The sequence below is a fragment of the Anopheles coustani genome, chromosome 3 (assembly GCF_943734705.1).
Source record: "Anopheles coustani chromosome 3, idAnoCousDA_361_x.2, whole genome shotgun sequence".
Classification (NCBI taxonomy): Eukaryota; Metazoa; Arthropoda; class Insecta; order Diptera; family Culicidae; genus Anopheles; species Anopheles coustani.
The window spans coordinates 66,988,400-67,004,968 of record NC_071288.1 but is presented as its reverse complement, the minus strand read 5'-3'; the positions used below and the strand labels follow the sequence as shown (position 1 = coordinate 67,004,968).

At 44.5% G+C, this 16,569-nt stretch overlaps 1 protein-coding gene across 1 annotated transcript in view; it reads left to right on the top strand.

The window, feature by feature from the left end:
• Positions 1-15,440, top strand: part of LOC131260807 (uncharacterized) — a 65,212-nt gene extending 49,772 nt beyond the window's left edge. Inside the window, exon 4 of the mRNA XM_058262634.1 lies at positions 10,879-15,440. Within this exon, the coding sequence (XP_058118617.1) occupies positions 10,879-13,442 (2,564 nt within the window). The 3' untranslated portion in view covers positions 13,443-15,440. The remainder of the gene's footprint in view (positions 1-10,878) is intronic.
• The last annotated feature ends 1,129 nt before the right edge of the window (positions 15,441-16,569 follow it).

Sequence of the window (16,569 nt, the reverse complement as noted above, 5' to 3'; positions counted from 1 at the left end):
TCTAAAAGAAACTCCGCAACACGCGCATATGTTGTTCATCAGATAACAAGCAACATTTATTATCCATAAATATTGCATTTAAAGATAGACACCCTGCCTAAGCCGCTAACCTTCTGACCCAGTTTGAAACAGAATAATCCGTCTATAGAATCCCACCCTCTAGATCTTCTCGGTCGAACGCCAAGGTACGCATTCCTCCGTGAGGATCAACATTCCGATGGCAGTGACTCACCAACAACAGTGATGCTTCGTGTCGGAAAGTTCTTTTGCTCCAAGTGTTCAACCTACCGGCAATGTTTCAAACTGCATTCCGTTGGAGAACTGGACCATAGCGGGAGCAAGAAAAAACAACGTATCCATTTCGTCCATGAATTGGCCCCCGAAACTCGAACGAACTGCCATTTCTTCTTTTCTTCCTCCCCTCTAACCGGTCAACTTCCATGCCATAAAAAGGTAGGGATCCTTGACGTACGCCTCCACACTGAACAACCGGCTAGGCCTGTGGTGGCCTCGCATATTCCAACGTTTCGGTGAGCGAGCCGAGGAGGCGGAGGGCAATATTTACGCTTCCAAAATCGTTTTGCATCCGTGCGTTCCGATCATGGCGTAGAAATTCCTCTCCAAGTGGCGGGGAATGCATTTGCGGTTTGATGTTTCAAACATAACTTCTTTTAGTCAAACACATCCTTTATCTGAGCTAGCCCGGTTTTAAGTCAGAATATTCCTCCTCTAGGTTCTACTACATGCGGTCATCTTCCGGCCAATTCGATGGACATAAAAAAACACTTAAACCTGACAACCGTTACAGCTCCTGTAGAAGCTGGTCGTTATTATTGTCACATCAATTAGTGACTGGTGTTTCGTGTGCACCGTGTTCCAATTTTATGGCTTGTGGGTTTTCATCCCCTAAGGAGGCACGTTCTGCCGCGCGGTTATAATGTCTTTTGTTCTAATCTCTTGCACACACTCGCCGTCGTAAATGGTGTGTGACATAGCAGCCCGGGCCAGGACGCCCGTTATCCGTGCACCGCTCGCCATAAACAGGTACACCATCTGTCAGACACCGGGGACCGTCCGTTGAGCGTCCAGTCCTATATCTCGGCGTTAACAGTTTCCAACGCACCCGGTAGGCCTCTGCCAGGGGTGTTCTCTCCCGTGGACGAATATATATCTTAATCATCATTGTTAGAGGTCGAGAAATTTCGGTCCATTACGATGGGCTCGTTTCGTTCGGTAAATTATAGGAATGGAGAACCTCCACTGCAGACATCAATCGTAGGTTGAAGTTTAGCTCGTGTGTGAGGTCCAACCCGCGATGGAGTCCATTGAGGACTGAACTCCCGCGTTATCGCCCCAGTTAATGTGTGCTATGAAAACAGCTACAACCACACATACATTCACTCCATAATAGGCTAGATAGCGGCTCATTAGGTCTGAAGCCCCCTTGTCAGTAGAAGACCATTAAGACACGTCAACGCGTGGGGTTTAATATCTAAATGGGAAATCCCCCCCAGAATAAGTATTTGGACCGCTTCACCTTCCGCTAATGACTCCCCTAGCAAAGGTGATCGAACTTTTGGTTAAACGCAACAAAGTGAAAATGGTCAACATATGATTTCGTTGACCTTCACGAAGGTATTAAAATAGGTCTAGCTGAAGTAGAACCGCTTAATTGTGTCAGCTACGGTGCGCCAAAAGTACCTTCAACCTGGAAAATCGTCAACCTGCCATCTGACGGACTGATCATGTACAAAAATAAGAAGATCTCGGAAAACCACGGTACCTAACTCCGGCTGGTTGGTGCACACAAGTTAATGCCTCCGTTGCTCCATTGAGTCATAAAGCTGAGAGGTCTGTAGGCTTGCTGAGCATCTTCAAGCACTCCATGGACGATTACGAATCGTTGACTGCAAGAGTAGTGGCCTCATGCAAAGCCTCCCATGAATCTTGTCAGAGGAGCAACCAAACGGCCCAAGGTTGCCGCACCGCTAACGAAGGCAGGCGATTGCTTTGGCGCTGGTGTTTAATTGATTTACAGGTCGCTAGAATTTGTCGCACTCTTTGTGGGAATGAGTTAGCGTATATTAGCCGCGATGGCGAAACTGGTGGCATGAGCATGCTGCTATTGCGCGCACCCTTTTGCGGTACTTGAGGCTGAGGCATTTGCAAGATTTGATTGATGGTCAATTAGCCGAGGTGGTGTTGTCATCAGGAACGAGATCCGGAATGGTTCAACTGCGCAGGGACTGATGGAAAGTTGTAGCACAATGAGAGATGCAAAGTTGTCAGGGAAAAAAAAAATTCTTTTCTAATCTTTGCATTTTTGCCAGTATGTAGGCAATGAATTAAATATGACATTGATAGGTCCTAGATCTTTTTTAACATCATTAATAGAAGATTCCCAAAACAGATCATACTTAATTATGCAAATTCATTGAAATGTAATGAATGCATTTTGCATTTAAATTACTTGTTTGTAGTTTCTGTTACGTGTTCTCTTGTTCAATTTAGATCTAAGCTGTTTTTATTGAAAAACAACATTTAAACGTTTGCTTATTCCTTTACAAATATAGCTAAAAGTATTTTAATTTTCTTAATTATGTTCTGGTTCATTTTGTACATTTTTTATTTTTTTTATAATTATGATGTATTAATGAAGGTTACCTTGTGATGGAGTAATCATTTTGAAAGGTACGAACATTATGTGATTTGTGTGTAGTACTCTTTTTGCAATCATGTTATTTTAAACCTATTTCAAATACAATACTTAGAAATGCTTCAACATTCAGAAGCAACTAATTGTTTGCGCAGAATTTCTCTAATTTATTGTATAAACATGTGATTTTTTTCAAACGTCCACTTGCTCATTGAAGTTGTATTAACCCAAGGTACTTTTGATGTCTTTCCATTCCACATTCTTTTATTTTTGCAATTCTGTAATCCCTTACCTGTTTCCTCCGGTGTTTTTTCTTTGTTACCATTTCTAAACTTCTTGGTACTGACCATGTTTTTCTCTCTTGTTAAATGAGTTAACACAATATTTCAAAATTGATAAACATAACAGCTTAATCTCGCTCTCTCCTCTCTGGAACGTGAAAAGTCGACGAATAACGATGACAGAACCGTTTAACAACATTAGCTTCTCACAGCGTGTGCTAATCCCAAAAAGGGGTTTAGCTGGCAACGATGACTTTCTAAACCGAAACAAAAGCGAAGAGTAGGAGAAGGAGGAGTGAGAAAACACACCGAGGGACCTACTCGGCGGGTGAAAGGATTCCATCCGGTGGCAATTTGGGCCCTTAACGTTACGTACACATTTTTTATGGTGGCATTTCCTTTCGGTCGGCCAGCGTGATGAACCGTTTATCTAATTATTCTGCACCAGAGAGGTGTACGGTTTTGCTGCACGATAAGATCCCCTCGTGTATCCTGTGTCCTGGGTGGATGGTTTTGTGCAACGTGGTTTGTTTACCTTACTCCTCCGAATGCATGCATTTTTGTGCAGGAAACGGCTCAAAATAAGGACCTTCAAGAATGCAGAAAAAGGGTCAAATGTGGATTTCTAATGATAATTGTTCGGGGCACGTCCGGGGCAGGAGAAAGCTCTCCTGCGACAATAGAGACAATGCGACATGACGCAAGACATTTTTTTCCTTATTTTTCCAACGAAATATCCATGCCCTTTTGTTGGACAAGTAGAAAGTTTGGCAGCCCTTATTTCATAGTTTTAGAAATTTTCCATTTTTGTTTCGTATTACCTTCTTCCGTTGGCCAATACAACCCGTATTCTTGAGAGCCCTATCGAACGTTTGTTTCATTTGTATTTTTTCTTCCTTTTTTTTTTGTTTTTTCGCCAACCAAAGTTCGATGGTGTGGGTTTTCCTTTCCACCACCTAAGTGGGTCGGTCGAACATTCCGCCGTCCCCTCCGGCTCAGTGTCCGATGATGCGCAGAGAGGGTGTAACGGCATCATCGCCAACGTGTTCTGTCTTGCGCTGACGTCTCGGCATCGTCATCGTCCTGTGTATCCTGCTGGCGGATGGGACCAGGACCCAAAAGGGTTTCGTGATCCTGGTCCATCGCTCCGGGAATAAATAGACCCAAAACCTTGGCATCGACCATCAGTCGGTCGAGTGAGCTAACTCGATGCACATCTATTAACAAAAAAGTCTTAAGGGGAAAAAACAGTTTCGTGATTCCAATTGTGATTCCAATTTCGTGCAGTTCGTGTGTGATTTATTTGCAAAGTTTTCCGGTCCAAACTTTCGATACCTTTGACCCAAGCAGGTAATCTTTTTTGTTTCGTGAAGTTCATCCAAGGAGTATGTGTATATTCTAGTTAGTTAATCTAGTATCTTTTGCGTACGGTCCCTGGTGAACTAGTTTGTTCGTGTTATCAAAAGCGATGCTCCAGTGTAAATAACACCTTACGAAAGGCACGTTTATCACGTTCGAACGATTCCGGGCTTTACATCGAACGGATTACTTTGCCTGAGTATGGAAATTGGAAATTGGTCACGTAAGGGCAGTGTCTTTTGATTTATGAATGTGTGTATGTGCTGCATATTTGTATCTGTAACACCTTTTAGGCGATAGTTTGGGTTTGGGTGTACAGAGTTATGAACTTTGACAATAACTCTAAATAGTTCAGTTTCGTTCTTACCGATTAGCTTTCGGATAACGTTTTATCGGATCTAACGTTTCCAATCGATCTCAATCGATGCGATAACGAGTGAATCGTGTTTTACTTACCATTTATATTGTGACGTGACACATTGTGCTTCGACATTACGTTTGATTGATTGCATAATCTAAACTAAATCGATTTAAATTGTTTGGCTAGTATCATGTCAAATTTGACGTTGTCAAGTAATCCAAATTACTTATCTTTTCATTGCCTTTACCTTTGGTTTGTTTTTAATGTTCTTGTGTGATGGATCAATCGCTCAAACATCCCCGAGAGGTTTGTCGCATAACTTAAACCACAAACCACCGCCAGCAGAAAAAGAACTCCAAGGTCAAGTTTCTCGTAAACTTTCTCCTTCACGAAAAGCACAATTTAATTTTCTGCTAACAGACCACCCGGATGAACAAAATCGGAGTCTTTTCTTTTTGTTTTTATTTTATCATCTTTTATATACATCTTCTTCGGCATCCGTTAAGCCGGTTGTGTATGTGCAAAAAAGAAAATTTAAGGTTCATCTCAGATGTTCCTTTTCTTTTTTGCCAAAACCGTTGCCACTGAAAGTGACAGCGATGACGGCTCGCACTGGGACGGATAGCATCGGTGAAGTTTGCTAAAGTGAAGAACGCCCGCCGCTCACGAAATGCTGGTGGCTCGGGGAACAAATTTGTGGGCTTATTGTTTTTTTACCACACTTTCCAACCCTCCTGAAAGAAAAAAAAGCTCGGTTTCTTGAAGGATAAAACCAACAATCGTCGCTTAATAAATTAATACACATATTGTTGCACGCGTCGTTGGAGTGGATCAAAGGGAAAAGTTTCTTTGGCTAGCTGACAGACTTTCGGTTGAGATCCCACGAACCTTTGCCCAAAAGCCAAAGGCAGCTGTGTGAGAAAGTGGCATAATTATACAACTCCGATCGCTCGACTGCCGGTTGTGACCGTGGATTGGGAATTCGTGGCGCGTATCCGAAAACTTAAACGCCTGTCGCATGAGCCCGAAATGCACCCACTCCCCGTGAGTCGCGAAATGCAATTCGGTGGTGTGGAGCCCGTCACGCGAGAACCGTGTGTGTCGGGGGTGTATGATTACACTTGCACATCGCGTGACCGATCGGCAAAACATGCCGGCGGGGGGTCGTTCGTGTTTGTGGCTTGCCAACGTCACAGCGAGTGCAAACCGATGAGGTTTTTACGTACGTGCAGCAGGCATGGAGACGGCTGCGGAATACGTGAATGTGTGTTTGGAAAAGACGACTGCAGTATACTATTTCTTCTAAAAGTAAAAACTTTTGAAGCATATAAAACTATTATTTTCGAAATACTTAATTCGAAAGATAAACTTAAACATGTGGCAATGATAGTGATTTTTAAAATTATTGCTTCTATTAAATTGCACAACAAAAATTATGCACTGTAAATGTACACATTTGCCTATGACTCTTTTTGAGGATTCTTGATCAATTTAAAATATTCAATGAACTTAAAACAAAATTCAAGAAAACTATTCTGCCTCAGTTCCAATCTAAACTAAAAAATATCATAAACTAACAACAATTCTTTAAAAAAAGTTTAAAATTTTGGTAAATTACTACCATAGAACACAATTTAATAATATTCTAGTTCATTTAGAAGTTCATCTAGATGATGTGCAATAAGATTCTTTATTAGTGATCTTGTTCTGTTCAATTGTTCAATTTAGTATTTCAGTTTTTAGAAGATTTAAAAGAACAAATTAAAATTTTACATTAAACAGAAAACAATTCTAATGATATTTCTTATGGATCCTATTTATAAAAACTCTAAATATCATGATATAAAGCAGCATAAACGGACGTCCAAAAAATGGTACACTGTCAAACAAAGATCGATCAACGTAACCAATTTAAATCACAGGCGGTTCCATTTTCAAATTATTCCCTAAAGTATCTGTCCGACGTATTCGGATTTATTTTGAAAATACGCCAAAAATGCGAATGCACACACAGATGCCACCCCCATCCCCCCATCCCACCGCACCCACTGCGCTTAATGGAAATTGTATGTGTGACCTCGTTTATAATTTATTTTATTGAGTCAACTTTCCTACTCCCGGATCCATCTAGCAATGGCGTGCGGTCCACCAAACCGCAAGGCCCGAATCCATCTGATCGCGCATGAACATCGGATCGATTCCGTCGGAAAAGCCAAACAAAGCCGCTGGAAGCAATGAGGGTGTGGAGGAGAGGGGATTGGTGTGTTTTGTAAACTCGCTGGGAACTAAGATTTGCATCGATTCGAATCGCGTTTCCCGCTCCAGATTTCAAGTCCCGTCAAGTGTTTCTAGTGGACGTGACGGCCACGCCGATTGCCCTTTTCGCCACTTGGTGGTGTTCCGTTCAGGGAAAAGGTGATCGTGGCGATTCATCTTCTGCGCCCGCCGTCCCGTTCTGGATATTCTGCCATCGAAATGGAAACCAGATGGTCGGTTTAAAGTTGGCGTGTGCTACCCGCGATCGCTGTCCGAAGCAAATAGATCAAAGGAGTAATTTCTGACCGGAGGAATCTCTTACGAGATTTTATCGTCGTTGTTTTCAATTTGCGCTCGAAATTAAAATTGTGTTCAATAAAGTATAAAATAAACATTTAAATATATGGAAATTTCCCAGGATTCACTTAAAGATAAATTAAAACATAATATTCTTCAAAGTAGAATGTTGAAGATGGTCCACCATATTTATTTAAATTTAAATTTTTGTCAGCTCAACATGTTATTAGCTAATAAATAACTGAATGAAGTCTTATCAATATTGAAGCGCATAATTTATCTTACTACCTTCGACAAGCAGAGCCACTGCATTGGAGTAACATCCCCGTTGGCCAAACTCGTTGACTTTTTCGATGCTTTGGCTCGTAAATGTTGTCCTTGGTACAGGAGATCAAATTAACGGGCCTGTCTACATCTGTAAACATCGTTAGTAAATCGCGTAAAAAAATCCAGTGACTAACGGCAGGGCCCCATGTTTTACTACGCCGTTTTTAACCATGCACCATGTGCATGGAAAGAACGAGAAAGATTTGCTTTCCTTTAATAAAAAACAACTATCCTTAAAATGGCAACGCATTAATTTTACTACCATAGTAGAAACCGGCTGGGTCAATTGGCGCTACGAACCAATCGGCTAGAATTAAACCATCCACCAACAATAACATGGCAGTACTCGAACACTGGGCAAAGGTTAAAACCGATGGAGTGCTGGAAACCCGCTCGAAACGTATATGAAATATGATTAAACCGTCGTTAAAACGGCGATAGCGATACGGCCATAAAACCCCCGTCCTCCTGGCTATTAACGGATGCTACCGGAGCTGCACCACTCAGAGTTTATGTACGACCGTGGGGGTTAAATTTCGCATAACCTTTCCGCCAGTTTTAATCACTCTTAAGGCATGGAACGAAACAACACCCCCGAACCGCCATGAGCTGTTTTGTTTGGGAAGCTCCGGTCAGTTTCGACTTTGGTGATTATAAATTTTAAGCGATCTCCACCACTCGAGCTGCTCAAGATCAATGTTTTGCTTCGGCATCACAGTCGTGGCTGGAGGAGGATCGTTAAGGTTTTTCGCATGCATAAACAGGCCGGGCAAACTCGACGTTGACCTGCTTCAAGTGTGCGATCCTCGACGGTTGTCTTAACAACGTTTTTCTTGCAATCAATCTGAAGATAGTAACGTTCTCTTGAACGTCGTCCTATTTTATGTTTGCTGAACTCTAAATGGTAGAAAAACAATTCCACCTACCGTGTGCCATCTGGTTTTTTGGATTAAATTAACAACCAGAAAAAGGTTTCAAATAAAATAAACTGTCAAAAATCCCTTCTGTCTCCGGAGGAATTGGAAATCTTCTCTCGAAGAGCTCGGTACGCGTTGGTCCCGTTTTAAGCTTTCTACAGAACATGCGCAGCTCGACGAGGAAAGTTTATTGCGCCGGAAGAAAGCGAAACCGCCGGCAGGAAAGTGAGATGGTTGGATGATTTATTGCTAAACCTGTCCGAAAATTGCACACAGCACCATCCAGAGGCGATCGCGTCTTCACCCCACGTGAAGACGTTGTACTAGAGTTTGGTTTTTGCGCGCCTCTGCGTCCATCTCATCATTCAAACGAATGTCGGTTAGTGAGAAGCGATCCCCTCGGATCGCCGTTTGACGGTCATTAGAAGTCGGTGCCTTTTTCACAAAAAAGAAGCGATTCGTTTGCGTTGGCACGTCCTTTTACCGCGATTGCTCAAGGCGCTTCGCGATAAAGTGGAGGGAAAAAGCATCCACATGGTTGGCTATCCATCACCGCCGGCAACAGACGATCGGTGTCCGAGCATCCTTCAGCTTCTTCAGCCCGTCGGATGCGTTTGATCGTTAAAAAAGGGAAATGAAACCGAACGTGGAAACTTCGGCGGCATTCCCGACCTACTCCAGCGCGGTTACGGACTCTTGAGAGACGATGACGCGTGCCGGGATGATTAGTGAACGCCAGACAACTTACGCTTTTTGACCTAGAAAAAGGCTCATCACATTCGCGCACGTGATTTTTCTCTTTCTCTTTCTCTCTCTCTCTCTCTCTCTCGATCGATAAATTTCCCTTGGCCCCTGGCATTGAGCTTTCCTCGCATGGCTTTTGCGCGGACGGAAGAGTTCAACGATTTTGGAAGACCTGATTTAACATACCACATGTGGCATACCGGCTTTCTTCCATAGGAAACAGGTTATATTTCCCTCGTATAATCCAAAAAGGGGAAAAGAATTGACTAAGAAATTGACTAAGTACCAACAATTCAGAATCTTTGACATTACTTGTTTTTTTGTCAAAGTTTTCATATTTTCGGTCGTTATGACAAATGTTTTCTAATTCAATTAATGTTCGCCTCAAGTAGACGCTATTTTCTTAAATTATTATTAGTTTTATTATTAGAAGTTTCGTTTAAACTCGTCAACAATAATAATAACCCTCCAAAGATGCTTTCCTTTAAATTACGTCGAAAAAAGTTTTTACTAACACTCGTTGAACCTGTTTCAAATCTTGTTAAGAAGCAACATGTATTTTTCACTTGCTTATCGCGTTGGTCTCTGTCTTCCTAATCATTATGCATAAAACAATTGCCGGAGGGATAGTGATGAATGCATTTCTACTAAGACATCGCCTGAATAGACTACATTCATTACATTTTAAAACGAAATATCCGGTTCAACTCTACCTAACTAAAATAAAATTGTCATGCTGTTAAGGCAAATGAAAACATTCAAAACATGCATAGTGGTTCATTAACTTTGTCTCGTAAGTCTATACGATTTGTGAAAATGCCATTTTCTTCTAATATTAATGCAAACGCTCAGAAAACAAAGGCACACTTCCATAGCTCAGTAATTTGGAGAAACCTCGACAAACACGGCAATTCTTAAATTATATAATGCAGGCAGTAAAGGACCATCTAAATTGCAGCAACTCAATTGCCTACCAGCTTATGGTTGCGTTTGTCATACGATTTTTGTGTAGTCTTTTATCCAAATCACCAACAACTTTGACTTTGTTACGGTTGAATAAATTTTACGACGCACACAGAAGCGTGTATCGTTCAAACCATTATACCTTCCCTAGGTGAACAAACCCCGTTTTGTGCGCCGGGATCAAATAACTGGAGTTCCACATTCGAACTTGATGAAAGCTGTAACCAAGGGTGTGCACTACTGCCTTAGAGAGGAGGTTGGATCAAACAAAACATCAAAGCAATCGAGTGTTGTAATCGAAAAATTTCAAACATTCAAGAATACGATATCACCAAATCAGGATCGATATAAAAAGGTTTCTATGAAATGTAAGCAAATTACCACCATTCTAGAGAAGCTGTAACTAGAAGATTCCCTTACAGAAATCTTTCAACAAGCCGCGAAAAGACCTTTGAACGCCAAAACAACCCACACAGCGTGCTTTGAACTTGTTCATCCGGAAAATCCGCACAGCATGCCGTTTTTACGCTAGAATAGAACCCAATAGTCCCCTGAACCGATAAAATGGCCATCGCCGAGTTGTGGTTCGAGAGACGGGAGTGATATAAAAAAGTGCATTCCAAATAAATCCTTACATCCGGAGGCCATTTCCATTCCGACGATTCTGTACTATATGGTTTTCTCGTTTTCTTTTTTGTTTCCCCCTTTATTCCGCAGATTGCCCGATTGAACCATCATGCACTAACGGCCACGGTTCCGCTGGGAAACGCAAGTCAACAGTACTAACAGCGACGACATCGAGCAGAGTGACGAGTCGGACGATGCCCGGAACGACGATGGCGGTGCGCAAACAAACGGTTACGACCCGGACGGTGCTGTTGTGTTGCTGGTGTTTGCTACTCGCAACGACGGCCTGCAGCGGTCTACCCATCACCTCGAAGCCACTGGACAACAATCCGGACCATTTGACGTGGGAGGCGGCGTGGCTGTCGGAGGACAGCCGAGGGGCACCACCACAGCCACTCGGGGGGAAGTCGAAAAAAATCACCCCCAAGTCGATATTCATCACGCCGTACCTGAACAGCTACAACACCTCGGCCTGCCCGCCCGACTATAAGGTCGACTACAACGGCAAGTGCATCCAGGTCGTGAGCATCAACCCGGCGGACATTCTCGTGACGAAGCTGCAGAGTTTGTTCTCGCAGAACGGTGACACCGGCAGCCCTGGTGGGGCAGGGGAGGACGATTACGACTACGGTGACTACGATTCGACTGGGCCGTTCCAGGTGAATCTGCCACTCAGTATCGATTTGGCACCGGAACCACCACAACCACCGCAAGGCGGTCCAAAGCTCACCTACCAGGACATTCCCGGTCCGAGCTTCTACGACAGCGCCATGGTGGACGTAGCGACCGTGGAGCAAGACAACGGGAAGATTACGACCGTATCGGTGACCGGCAATGGTCCAGATAAGCCCTTTCCTGCGACCACCGTTGCCAATGGCAACGGGAAAGATACCACAACAAGCACCACCACCACCACCTCCAGTACCAGTTCCAGCTCCAGCTCCAACGCGGATCAAACCGTTGCCGAAAGTCACACTGACATATCCTTTCTTGCGTTCGAAACCCTCCCCAACGGAACGCTGGCCGGTCAGATCGAGCTGGACGGAAACAATCGCACGGTGGTTCAGAGCATTTTTGTTTCGTCCACAACCACAACGGAGCGTCCAACAACCACGACCGGAAGCAGCACGACGGAGTCTACTGCCACCAGTGTTGAGCTGGATGGTTACTCCGGTACGACAACTGATCGCAATGGTGCGACAGTTGATACTGATGCTGCTGTGGCCAGTAGTTCGTTGAGCAGTAGTACGCCAGCCCAGATGACAACAACCACCGTACAGGGTGAGAGTACAACCGTTACGGAGCGGCAGGATGAAACATACCCAACGGATATCGTCAATGCGGGGACAACCGGTGGCGTAACAACTACAACTACCATCACCACCTCCGCGACCGAACAGGACGATGAGCTGGATGATTTGAAACTAGAACTGGTGGACGAAATGCTGCTAATGGATAACAACCGTAGCACGATCGGAAGCAGTACTCTTCCCGACACCTCGACGACGGATGTGTCCGAGATGATGATGGACCTCGACACGCTTCCCACAGCCGAAACACAACCGTCCGATGAGCAGCCGACTTTAGCGAACTTCCAAAAGGAGTCTTCCACGACGGAGCGTCCAAACACGGTCGCTCCAACGAAGTCCCCGGTGGTTCAGATCGTGACACCGTTGCGGAATAGTTGGCTCGAGTATGGAAACCGTGGGGGAGAATCGCTGGCACCTGCGCCGCACTTAGTGCCGGCCAGTCACATCATCCAGCAGGATCGTACAACACGGGCGACTCCGGAAACAACCACGGTGCCGTACGAACGACCACCAACCATCAATGTCACGAATGTGGTGCAAACCCCTTCCACGGAGCCATCGGTTTCAACGCGGGACCGCGATGTTCTACAAGTACGTCCGCTTGTGACCACTCCCGCCAGCAACAACTATCTCGAGCAGCTGCGCAAGATCAACGAGATCGTCGCCGAGAAGCGACGCCAACAGCAGCAGCAGGAACAGCAACTGGCCGGCACGGGTCACGGTGGTGATGGTTCGCGGATACGATTCCCTTCCCGCGACGAAGAACAGCTTACGGGTGCCGCGAGTAACAACAACTATCAGCGCACGTCAAACGCATCACCAAACGTCTTAGGAGGAGGAGGAGGTGTACGGTTCCCCGGTTCGGCCACAAACCGTCTAACACCGAATCGCTTACCGGATATCTTCCCGAAGAAATCGCCCGACAGTACGACGCAGCGACCCGCCTTCTGGTGGCTACCGTCCGGCTGGGAGGTCGATCAAACCGGTAACAAACCGATGCTGCTGCGCTTCTGGTCCCGCATGCCGCTGGTACGTGACGCATCCCAGACGCACGACGGATCCGCCACGGCCAACGAGAACGACCTGTCTGCCGGCACGGGAACGACCAACAACAACAATCGGTGGCGTTCGTCGACCGGTTTCCAATCCGGAAACAGCTTGCCCGCGGCAGCAGCAGCAGCAACGACCGGTTCTGGGACATCACGAGCAGCCTCCTCCCACCCGGTTGCATCCGCGAGAGGCAACTCCAAGAGTCCGAGCGAAAATTTCTACAAAGAAGTATCCGCCCAGGAGGTGTACAAGGTGATGAACGCACGACAGCTCCACCACCATCAGAAGAGATAAGCGAGCGGACACCCGATCCGGCCCCAATCTGATGCCACCCTGACGTGCCGTGACGACGCCTTGGCAGAGCGAAGCAGTGAGACAACAACAAACCTAGGGGTTCCCGGTTCCGGTTGCTGTCTGCTGAAACGGCCCGAGCGTCACAACGAGCGCTAGGGGAGGACGCATCTAACCTTAACCAAAGTCCAACAGCAGGCTACACGCAGTCCAGCTTTAAGTATTACATAGTGTCCGTGTCTACCAGCGAAATCGAGAAAAAAACGAACCTATCCCGGGTCGGAAGCTAGAGCGCAGGAGGTCCTTCTTAGTTCGTTTCAGTGTCGCCTGGTGGTGACCCAGAGGGGTTCGGTTTTGGTCTGTACAGCCGGATGATAGCATAGCCAGTCTCGGAAGTTGTCGAGGACATTGGAGGGACAGTCGAAAACCCGAAGCTACTACTTAACCAACTCCCTTATCCGTAGAGGGAGGGAGTATTTGCCAAGTGTCAGGTCGCTTTACGACGCGGGTCCTTGCTTCCTTCCAACGCCCAACGCGCAGTGTTGTGTTGTAAGTTTATCTGTTTTAATTACTCCTAGCGTTAACACACTGACTCTTCGGCCCGCATCGTCTGATCTTTCCGAACCGCCGGGGCCAAGGAACCGAGGAGCTCACGAGCGAACGCACACACGAGCGAAGCGCGGCGATCTTTTGTACAATAGAGTTTGTTTTTAAGTTCTCTCCGTTACTACTTCCTCCCTGTTAGTCTGTACGCAAGTTTTTTAGTAAGCAACTTTTTAAACCTCTTCCCCATAATCTTTACTTCCCCACGCTTTTTTATCAACTACCATTAGGAACCAGCCAATCTGTGATATTGTGTTTCAAAGTTGCTTTCTTATCTGTCGTAAGAACATTGCACCTTTCACGCCACCCCCCAAACACATGCTTTGCTTTACGAAGCATTCCTTAGTTCCGAGTTCCCTCGTGTGCGTGTGTGTATAAACGCGACGCTCGAAAGAAGTATTTTTGCATCTCTGAAAAATACCAACCTTTCTACAGGCGTCGTAAATGTAAAAACACTGAATTTGTGCACGCATTCTCGCACCTTACGATGTTAGTTTCGTCTTTTATGTGTGCGTTCCTCTGAGCCAAACGAAATTCGCATTCGGTTTTTCCACCCGCGGGCCAATTTTAAAAGAAAGCCGTTTCGAAGGACAAGATCAGGTGATTGTTAGGTGTCTGTATATGTGTATGCATTTGTTTGATGTCCAACGTTACGCACGTACCAATCGTTGCAATCCCAAGAGAAGAGGGATGTTATATTAGTGGACATAGGAAAGTATTGCACAAAATAATATTCAACCAATTTATACTTAAAGGTTCAAGTAGTAGGAGGGGGTGGCCTTCGATTCGGAGGGTCGCCGCACGCATACACACAGACGAGTGCACATTTTTCTCCACCCCCCAGCTTGTGGTGAGGTTTCGATAGTTAAGACACCCCCCCTACGTTATGCAACTGCAACCTCTTTCTAGTACCTTCCCGATCTTGTTCTGTCCCCGACAAAAATTGTACATATAGCTTCGGTATAGCACTGTATACTGTATTATGAGCATCTACGCCGTAGAGTTTTTTAGCCTTAGAAATTATGTATTTAGACACAACTTTATATCTACATATACAGATACGATATGATGATAAAGTCTACAACGCACAAACTCGATATTTTTTACTCGCAGTCACATCAACTCACCAGTGGGATTATAAACATTTAAAACAGGGACACCGGCATGATGCCCCGGAAGGAAGTTACTTACACGTCGGTGAGGGGGAAAACACACATTTGTCCACACACAGGATAAGCTTTAGCTTTCAGCAGCAAGGATATTAGTTGTTCTCGAAACAAATTCGGTCTGTCGTTACTTAGTTGCACTTTGCAAAACAATGCTACATTTGAACCGGTTGGACACTGACTATCGATCACTCCTTCGCCAAACTACTATATTGATAGTAAACATCTACCCCATCCCCCCTCCCCGTACTGATCGGTTTATAGATTCGTTCTGTTAGTAATATATAGTAGTGAAAAAACATTTTTGTGTCGGATGAATGTGCCAAATATATAAATGTAACGAAAAAGCCACAAAAATTTTAACATATAGAAAACAATGAAATGGAAGATCGCTGGAAGACACTAGCAGTCGATACTTAGTATGCACCACGGATTGTTTCCAACTTCATCACGAGGTGTCCGAGTTTGTGTGATCGTCTCCGAACGATCGATTTTCGAACCCCCTTGTGTCCTGGTCCGCGTTATGCAACAATCTAGGGGAGAGTGTGGCAATGTGCATCCTTTTAATATCAGTTGAGAAAAACTCCCTACATTTTGATCATTAAAAACGTAAATATAAGGTCTTCCTGACAACCAAAAATATAATTCATTACCATTTGCACCTTAACACATATTTTTTCAACTTTTTAAAATTATCCATTTCGGAAGTTTGCATATTTGCCGGTTTAATTTGTGTTATTTAATAGAACACTACGCACAAACTTGTCCAGTCTTACTTTCTCGTTACTTGTTCACTCTTAATGTATTACTGTCAAATGCAATCCTTCAAACAATTCAGTTCTCATTACACTAAAATCCGTGTTTTTGGTATACTAATTTTGTTTTAATTTGGAGGATGCACATTGCCGCAATTTTCGCTTTCTTTACATCACAAATTGACCTCCTTCGCCTCTTCCATTGGACGAATCGATGGCGATCGTATTTCGAAGTTGTCGTCACGCTGATCGATTGTTTGTTAAAAAAGAAAACTGGAAACATGGACACGAAAAAAACTTAGAAATAGGCAAATCTTCCTTTGCAAAGAAAAAGAAGAAGAAAAGTTTCCCGTGTCTCACAGTATTGATGTCGAAGCAAACGTATTGTAAATATATCTGCTTTATTTCTTCCAAAAGGATTCCTACCACTGGATCCCCCCCCCATGTATATCACATCGTTATTCTAATCACTATGTTTCGTAAGATTATACTCGAGCACACCTTTTATCGATGTTGTCAAAAAACACAAAACAAGAAAAAACAAAATGGTATCCGCAAAGCGCAGCAGCAGAGGAGCGGAAAATCGGATAGAAAAACCGATCAACC